Source organism: Leptidea sinapis, chromosome 13 (genome assembly GCF_905404315.1).
Source record: "Leptidea sinapis chromosome 13, ilLepSina1.1, whole genome shotgun sequence".
Taxonomy (NCBI): domain Eukaryota; kingdom Metazoa; phylum Arthropoda; class Insecta; order Lepidoptera; family Pieridae; genus Leptidea; species Leptidea sinapis.
The window spans coordinates 14,392,494-14,402,445 of NC_066277.1; the positions used below are offsets into that span (position 1 = coordinate 14,392,494).

The 9,952-nt window shown below is 35.6% G+C and overlaps 1 protein-coding gene across 1 annotated transcript in view; it reads left to right on the forward strand.

Annotated features, from left to right (window-relative positions):
* LOC126967643 (facilitated trehalose transporter Tret1-like) overlaps positions 1–4,004 on the forward strand; it is a 70,114-nt gene extending 66,110 nt beyond the window's left edge. The window contains exon 7 of the mRNA XM_050812212.1: positions 152–4,004. Within this exon, the coding sequence (XP_050668169.1) occupies positions 152–418 (267 nt within the window). The 3' untranslated portion in view covers positions 419–4,004. The remainder of the gene's footprint in view (positions 1–151) is intronic.
* The last annotated feature ends 5,948 nt before the right edge of the window (positions 4,005–9,952 follow it).

Genomic DNA, 9,952 nt, shown 5'->3' on the forward strand with positions numbered 1-9,952 from the left:
TTGTACATGATGTTCTTTTTAGGATACTTGCTGAGGGTTATCCAATACTAACAGTAGTAGTCCATCACTCTGCGAGACATTAGCTGTCTCTGTGATTTTCGAAGCTCTCCCAAAAAAGTTTCATTTCAGTAATTGAATATTTTTTTTCCAGCACCGCGGTACAGTCACCTCCATCGTCATCGCGTTCGCCTGCGCCCTGGTCTCTCTGGAACTGCGGGTCTTCCAGCCCATAGCCAGTTATTTTGGCCTCTACTTAATATTCTGGATTTTCGCGGGCGTTTGCATCGTGAGCACCATCTACATATTCTGGTGCGTGCCAGAAACGAAGATGAAGTCCATAGAAGAGATTTACGCGCAGTTGGGAAAGAAGAAAAAGGGAATCGGAAAGGACTTAGAAGCGGATGTGACTCGATTGTAAATTATATTCTTGTTAGTTTAGTAATTTTATTCGCACCCATTATCCCTTACAGGGAAATGTAATCATACTGCTTGCAAATTTGTTTGAGGCGCTATTATTGTTTGCGGACGATGAAGAAAGTCTACCGGTGGGAAGCTCCTTTGCACCGAATGCCGGCAATGGCACCTTTTTCTGCCATGAAGCAGTAATGTGTAAGCATTATTGTGTTTCGGTCTGAATTTTTGGGTTTTTCCAGAATCCTGAGCGGCACTGCATTGTAATGGGCAGGGCGTATCAATTACCATTGCCTGTCCTACTTATCTCGGTCCTTATTGTCATAAAAAAAAGTTTATAAATAGCTGTAATACAACATGACGTAGGTTTATCGTTTCTCCCCAGTTCTTAACAACACTGATTTTTAGTTTGTCACTAGGAGTGACCCGAAAGCTGTTATACATAATTCCTGCCACCGAGATCTACGCATCTCAAACTTAAATAGTGTTAACATATATTATTTCCCATAGTGTGGTTGCCTAGCCTTTATTATTACTACCAAACTGGGTGATGACGAGCACGGAAGCACTGAAACTATTGTGCCACTGTTGGTTTTCACGGGTGGACAAAATGTACTCACAATGTCCACTACATAACCAAAACAAACAATGAGTTTACTTTTAGATAAAACAAATTGTCAAGTTGAGTTAACAATATGGATAATGGGAGGGTTCATGTTTTAATTATATTGCTAAGTCAATAGCGATACAAAAATTGATGAACAAGTATATTCATAGGGCATTAGTACTCATAGAAATCTAAATAAGAAGGTACTTACTGGAAGTGACACAGCCGCGTTAAGTATATCTACTCACCGGCGACTTATAGATCAGCGAGTCAGCACGGACTAGTAAAAATATAAGGACTCCGTGTCACCTTACATATCAGTGTAGCACCAAAACAAGCCGATTAACATGTAAATACATAGCCCCACGCACACACTTACACTACTACAGGCCGATAGGCGGCCATTATGAGAATTGTATCTGTGACAGATCAGTTTGCGTCTCAATAAAATATTTTAAAAATGCCGTCGTGCGTTGTGAAAAAGTGTAAAAACTATACTATATAAGTATTTATAGTATCCCCCGTAACCGCACACACACTAGCATAACGGTGCTTCACTTGCTAATATCACGGCGCGGAGTCCTTCTTTTTTTACTAGTCCGTGCGAGTCAGTTGTGATTTAGTATGAATCGAAACGGAAGACGAGAATCAATTTGTAAATATTATGGTGTATTTAAGTTTAAGTTACTTTAAGCATATCCACAACGTGCAAGTGTACCAATTAAAATATTATCTTGTAACTCGTTATTTAACTAGACTACTGTTTTTATTTTGATAAAATATATGGCGATATAAGTTTAAGTTACTTTATTCTCATTAAGACCTTTTGTAACTTACATGATAAATTAACATTTTAATAATAAAAGTAGGTACTTACAATGATTTTGGTAAGTTATACAATGTTCCAAATAGATAAAACATAAAACAACCCACTTATGTTATTGAAACGTTTCATAATTATTGAGTATATGCCTGTGAAGAATCGCCGTAAAAGAAGTTAATGTTTTGCCATTTCTTATTTCTGATGGTAGTTATGTATCTGAGCTCCCTCAAAGGTTATTGTCTATTTTCCATAATTCTATTGGCAGCGCAATACGACTAGCTCTTTGTGTAACAATTTTGGTTAAATCCTTTTTTCTAAAGAAGGTATTAGGTTCTTTATTCGTATCGCCGTCATTTTGCAAACCATTGGTGCACAAGTACATCAATATTTGGTTGCATTTAATCGTACATAGCAATGTAATTTATGTATGCGATAGTTGTCGTGCAATTAGCACTTATTAAATTTTTATTACTTTCTTATTTAGGATACAAATACTACACACTTAGATAATTTATACGTCAAGATAGAGCCTCTTGCTGTTAGAGAACCGATGAAAACAAACCAGGTTTATTACTTTAGTGTGCGTGACAAGCTACGTCTTACACTCGCGATACGTATGTCACTTTATGTTAGTGTGCGTGCATTGCTAAAAATAGATAATAGTTAACTGTCAAACTTCAATTTTTTTTCGAAGTCATATCTAGACGTATAAATGATCTTAGATTTGACATTTCTTTTCCACAAAATAAACGTGGTTTTTAATAGATCTGTATATTTTTAAATGTGCCATATTATAATTCTTAATCTAAATTTATATAAGAGACAATCAATCCAGTATCAAATGCTGAAAGACTGTTAATAAGAAATACAAATAGATGCCTATTATATAAGACAAAATATGATTGTTATATCTAGTACTGTAAAAATAGTTTTATACGAGAATAATAATAATATTGTGAATAAATAACATAGCAACCTGTAGAAATAAAGGTTCAATGACCGCTACCAACGACTCTGATGTAAATTCAAGTTTATTGACCTCTCTTTCATAATGTATGTGATAGACTGAGACAAAGAATTTATTCAATGATATGACTGGGCTCAAGATTTTTAACAAATATAAACAAATTATAAACGATCATGTGCATCGAAAGAAATTTTTTAATATATTAACGAGAAAATTTATTAAAACAATCACTATTAGTAAAATCACTTCTCTAAATTTCAATCATAAAAAATGCTACAATTTAATTAATAAATTGTAATTATTTTTCGTCTATTTCTTATTATGTGGTCTGTTGTTTTAATATTATGTTATTTGTTACTTAATTATTAAAAACATTACATGACCAGAATCACGTTAAAAATATATTTTATCCACGAAAATGCGTTTTATACCGTTTTACTACAAAGCAACGCAATATTTGAAGTAAAATTTTGTTGTTATTGTTTCACCACACTTGAGCAATCGGTGTTACTTTTACCTGGTATTGGTGTTACCATATTTCAATATTTATCATAATACTGTTTGTTTCCTATACATGAATAAATATATAAATAAATATACAGGTAATCCCCCCTAATACACGGTATAGTGGTATTTTTACGACCTCTTCATTTGCCATTATAATTAATCGCAATTCGATTTCCAATTGTTTCTAGCTTACTATTTTAATAAGGTTCTTAATACATAAATTTAATAAAACAATACAAATTATGAACTACAAATCATTAAAAATTTCACAGTACAATTTTTTTTTGGGAAATCCCCGCGTTAAATGTGGGATGGCCTGTGTTATACAGAAGTAATCGCGTAATATGATATCCCGTTACAAGTGTACGTCGTTATGGGGAGAAATATACGTTATAGTACTGTATTTGGAATCTAGGTATATCCTTAATATGATTTCGCTCATTCGTTTGAATATTCTTTGTCTCAGCTAGGTAAATAATGAAATGTTAAGATAATAAATTATGTTATGTGTATTTTAAATATTTAATAAGTTAGGAATAATTTAATTCATTGAAATTATTTAGCGATATTATATTTACATACCATTTTATATACAAACTTATATCTTGCTTAATGTGAGAATAGCCGTGATAAGTTACTTTAAGCCTTATAAGTTGGCATCACTGTGGAAGAATAAATTATTTATTTTATTAGTTTTGTGTAATTTAACTACATTAATCCCAAACAAATACCTTTTTGTCGTTTATGGAAGTAATTGGGTAGGGCGTATCAATTACCATCAGCTGAACGTCTTGCTCGTCTCGTCCCTTATTTTCATTAAAAAAATGTCGCAAAGTGCGGCAGCGTATACTACGCCCAAGTGGGCGTACTCGAGCCACTCTCGAACAATGTGTGAAGTTGACGTGCCACATGTTTTGTTCAACTTTACTAATAATTGAAACTAAAATGCCCGGCATTTGCCTAGTAAAACTTTGTAAAAATATTACTACAAGAATTAAGAACGACACTAGGATCACATATCATCAGTAAGTATTTTGTATTTTATTAATTTCAATGTAAAATAACACCTAAATTTGAAAGATGCTGTTGATGCACGCACACGAGCATCTAATAGTTGCCGTAATAAAAATATTGTTCTCAGGTAATGCGGTATACAGTTGAAGCGCAGCAGAGACCAACCCTTAAACTGTTAAAGGAGACATCCCTATGTCCTTATTTCTATCTCACTAGTTTCCAAATAAATATATGTCCAATATTTGTAATACTTACCTACTGATTTTCAGCATCTAACGCCCATTCGAAAAGCTATGCCTTAGACTTCGATCAAAAATAGCAACTGTTGATCGAAGGCCTCAGATTTGAGAAGTGCGGGTGCAACAAACTCAGCGGGATTTTTATGAAGTAAAATCTGTAGGTGCGCTGACCACTTTATGGAAATGAATGATATTAAACTGTCACGCCCAGCTATGTAACGCTCGTTCGAGTTACGTCAGCTCGACTCGACTGAGGGAGCGCGATCGGTCACAGCAAAATTAATCAAAGTAATTTATACACATATATAATTGTTATTTATTTTAACTTTATGAATGTAGAACAAAAAAAAAATATTTTGGCGGCGGCTATCGAAAGCGAGAGAGAAGGCTTGGCAGTTAGCCTGGATATATCGAAGGCCTTTGATCGTGTATGGCACAAGTGGCTTCTCTCAAAACTGCCATGATTTGGGCTTCCCGAGAGTTTATACAAGTGGACCTCCAGCTTCCTCACTGGGCGCAGCATACAGGTCGTTGTCGGCAGTTACTGCTCGTACCCGAAGCCCGTTAACGCTGGAGTGCCCCAAGGATGTGTGCTCTCCCACGATGTTTCTTCTGCATATCAATGATATCACTGATATCATATCATATCAGACGACAGCACTGGTAATCCTGAATTAACGGGCCATGCAGATCTCTCTCGGGAAATCGTCGAATAGTGTCGGAAGTAGCTTGTGTCTTCTATCGAGTCCTCTCTTGAGATGGTCCTGGAATGGTGTAAAATGAACCTTGTCCAATTTAAGGCCTTGTCCAGAAAGGGCGAATATGCCGCGAATCTCTCGCGCGTACGTTGCGTCCAGAAGGAGCGTACTAATGCGCGAGCATTTGGGAACGAAGCCAGTCGAAAACATGGAGTTGAACGAAGCGGTCTTTCTGTGGTTAGCTTACCGTCGCTGGAAGAGATAGAAATGGAGGGAAAATAGAATGTATTTAGTACATCCAATTCTTAATGATAGAATGACACATAGTATGTTTGAACTTTTGTATTCGAAATTAAGACAATATGAGAAAAAAAAATTTAACTACTTTCGTATGTCCGTGAAATAGCGTAACAATTCCGTGTCAAAATTTTGGCGCTCCATTTCCCTAGATACGTGCACTCGCTCTAGAGTTCGCGCGGTAACTGGACGCAACAAGTCGTCCCTAGTATCTCGAATCACGCGCAATACGCGCGAATCAAGCGAGAGTCGAGAGTCTGGCGTAGTGCACGCGATTTACGCGCGTATTTTGATTCGCGCGATGCTTGTGAACGCGATGTATTGATACCTCGACAACGCGCGATACGATTCGCGACGAATTCGTCCCTTCTGGACAAGGTCTAACCCCCAGAATACTCAAGTTTGCGCGTTAATCACTAAATAAGCCCCATTTGTCATATCACAGCTCTTCGAGAACACATCCCTTAATGCCTCATGTAGTATCCGAATTCTACAACATTCTATCGCTCTACAAAACGCAGGTATGCAGTATTGCTGTCATCTCTGGTCTGGCGCACCCCAGTATCAGCTTGAACTATTTAACGGTCATCGCTTAGCTGCAAGTACTCTCGTTTTCTCTTTTTCCTCCCCTTCCATAAAAAAACTGTAAAAGTAAGGAGTATTTTGTTTCTTTTTGGCACTGCCTGGTAAAGATAGAAATACGAAAAATAAATGAATTTTCTTGCCATATTCTATACATATTTAAATATTATACAATTCTTTTTTGTTAAGATATAAGCGTCAAGGAGTGGTTCCCATTGTGCGCTATTTTGGCGATTTCTTGGAAAAGCGGAACAGATAAAGTAAAAATCTTTTGTATTACACAGTAAACACTCCGTTTACTAAATGTTATATTTAGTAAAAAAAAATGTGACAGAAAATAAAATATTGTGTAAGTGAATATGACCGTTTATCAATATTTGTCATAAGGATTGTCTAAAGCAAAATACTACACACTTCACTAACACATCTGTAAAACTAGCACACGTGACCATTTTAAATTTAGTGTATTAAAAATGACGAGAGTAACAGTAAATAATGAAATAAAAAAACATACACAAGCAATGGAATGTTTATTTTCAATGAAATAATAGATCTTAAATACAATTGAATAACATCGTAACAATCTTGCTTTCACTTGAAAAGTCTCGAAATTCACGATAAATATTAGGAACAACAACGAGTAAACATTCATTACAGGATCAATGTAAACCAGACGTCAGACATGAAACGTCCTTATTAAAAAAAAAACAACTGTCAATGCCAAAGTCAAAGCAAGTATGTTTCGAGATTATTTTTGGTACACAGAGTACATAAACGCGTAGACTGATAAGTAGACAATATACATATCTCCTTGACGAATACAAGTTTTTTTTTTAAATATAGATTAACATGTTTGTGCCATATCCTACAATAGATAATAATTATTAGTAATTCATTCACTTTATATAGCTACATTCTATTCTATATTGTATGAAATCTAATCATGGTATAAAAACACTTTCAAAATACGATTCATCTGTTACCTAGCTATTTAGCAAAATTGTATTTCAAATGTCTATACATGATCTTTGATTATTGCGTTCGTTAAAAAAAAAGATGGATATTGCCAAATCACAAAATTTGGTCTACAAATTTGGTTTTAAAGATACCTGTATCGGAGGAAGAATGTCGTTAATATAACTATTATTATGTAAGACAAAACGGTGCTATAAGACTAGGGCTGAGATCTATAGACCGTACTTACACTTTGCTCAGACTTTACTCACGTAAAACTTAGCTGAGTGTAAGCTTAGCATAATCTTTGATTTCGTTTTTACAAGAGCCCAATTCAAAAGCCAAGTTAGCGTATTAGCCATAAACTTAGTATACCAGCGTAATAGACGAACCCTGTGTGAAAGGGACACATTATATAAAAACCTTGGTGTGAGAAAGAGACGGAATAGATGAATGCTATGAAACTGTTTTGAAACAATTTAGTGTCCATTAGTCTCCTATCAAATTGGACCGTGTTTTATTTTTAGCTTTTTTATCGTAATTGTTCTGTTTTAACGGAAATAAATTAAAAATATAAAAATGTCGTGTTCTGTATTAGATTGTGTTGTAACATAATATAGCAACAATCCAATTAAAGAAACAATTCACAGGTAAATACCGGTTCTCCAATACTACTTTCGTGATGTTTATTTCCGCAGAAAATATTCACTTAAATTTTTTGTATTACATTTTATATACGCAGTAAATACTTTCTCATCTAAAGATTTATTAAATGTAGTCTCGACGTAATAGACAAACACTGTCCGTGTTTGTCTATTACGCTAGTATACTACTGCACAAAATTTACGGTTTTAGCAAACTCGACAAAGCTGTAAGTAAAGTCTGAGCAAATACCAAGTACTCTCTATAGGTTTCCGAATAAGAAGTAAAATAAAAAACAAAAAAAATAATATTGCAATGAGTATTAAAATAAGGAATGGTTATGAATAGTTTTACAGTTACACAGTTGTTTTGTCATAAGGTTCATATTGTAGATTTGATAAATAATGTCGGTATTTTCAAAAATGTTTCAATAGCCGGGTCTCCTACGGGCGCACACGCTCGCGCACCAGCCTCGACCTGCGGCTCGCGAGCTTGGCCTCGGTACTTTGCCTAGAAACACAGAGGCTAACCTCGCGAGCCAGGCCGAGCCATAATTCCCCGAGCATCCAAAATGGATAGTTGTGTAATTTCGGCTCCCACTTTCATAGTAGCTTTTTATAAATTTTTAAATCCCACAAAATCTTGCATGCACTATATAATTGAATCAGATGAATTGATTGCTCTTGAGTGTTCATGATGATAAAACTTTTCGTAACATACACCAACAAGTCTAGATATAGCCTCGCGAGCCGTAACGACCGTCCACATCGAACGCACAGCGCACACTGAGGCGCACCTTTGAGCGCGACCCGTTTACCGACAACAATCGGCTCAACCCCGAGGCACGCTCTGCCGAGGAAACGGGCGCTTGAACGACTCCGAGGCACGTCCACACAGACCAAGCATTTGGCTCGCGAGGCTGCCGCGCGAGCGCGTGCGCCCTGTGGAGACCATCACTTGGAGATGCCATCGCGGACCGTTCTGTAGACCTATATAAGATGCACAAGTCCACTATACGTTATTTTATTATATCTTAAGAGTTTGGACAGCGTTTACGTTGAAAGCTTAAACGGCTTATTATTTCCGACATCTCCAAGAAATATCGTTAAAACCTTCTTCGAGAACTTCTCGAACTATTGGTGAAAAAAGCATGAAAATTGCGTTATTGAGTTTATCGCGAACAGGCAGACAGACGCGGCGGAGGACTGTTTTATTATATATCCCAACCGTGTAAATAAATAGTTTAAACGCCTTTCAAATATGTGTTGTACACATTGAAATATTAAAACGTTTGTTTAAGCTTAATTTCAACGTTTCCTTATTGTAAAAACTATTCGCCAGCATAATGGTCAATTTTATTTGACCTGACAGGGGCACGGTAAAATTAAGTATTCTTACAAACTACGACTAAATTTACAACTTTGGATAAAAACAATTGAATCACACAGACACGGCAAGAAGAGCTTACACGCAAATATTGCACATTTATTAATGATATGCATCTATTACAAATAATTAAAACTTAACACTACTTAAGCTAGTATTATGCGTACAAATGAGGGTAGGCGATAATAACATTGATAACATAGACTTTCGGCCTTAAACTTGGTAGTAAGTTATACCTCAGAATAAACCAAGTATCTTAGACAATTTATACGTCTAGATAGCCTCTTGCTGTTAGACAACCGATAAAACAGGCCAGGAATATTAGTTTAGTGTGCAAGACAAGCTTCGACTTACACTCGCGATTTGTATAACACTTTGTATTAGTGACTAGTGTGCGTGAATTGCTCAAAACAGAAGGTAGTTCTAAACTCAATTTTTTCGACGTATTCACAGCTGTCATTATCTAATCTAGACGTATTCATTATCTAAGCCAAGAATATGTAAAATGTTGACTATATCGCTGACAATACTGTCAATACAATGATAATTCTGAGGTTTTCCGAATGCCAAGCAGTATTGTAAATAAACGCGGGAAACGTTATACGTCCGAATAAACCAATCATAAGCAAACCGTCTATTTGTAGACATTTTGTATATTCTTGATTTATTCTGAGGTATAACTTTATACCAAGTTTATTTATAAGGCTGTTAGAATATAGAACTATTGATTTGTCAATGTATGCGCGTCACCTACTTGTTTAATCAATGACGTTCTTTACTCATATAAGGACATATAGTTCGCAGTGTGATAGCAGAACGGCAAAA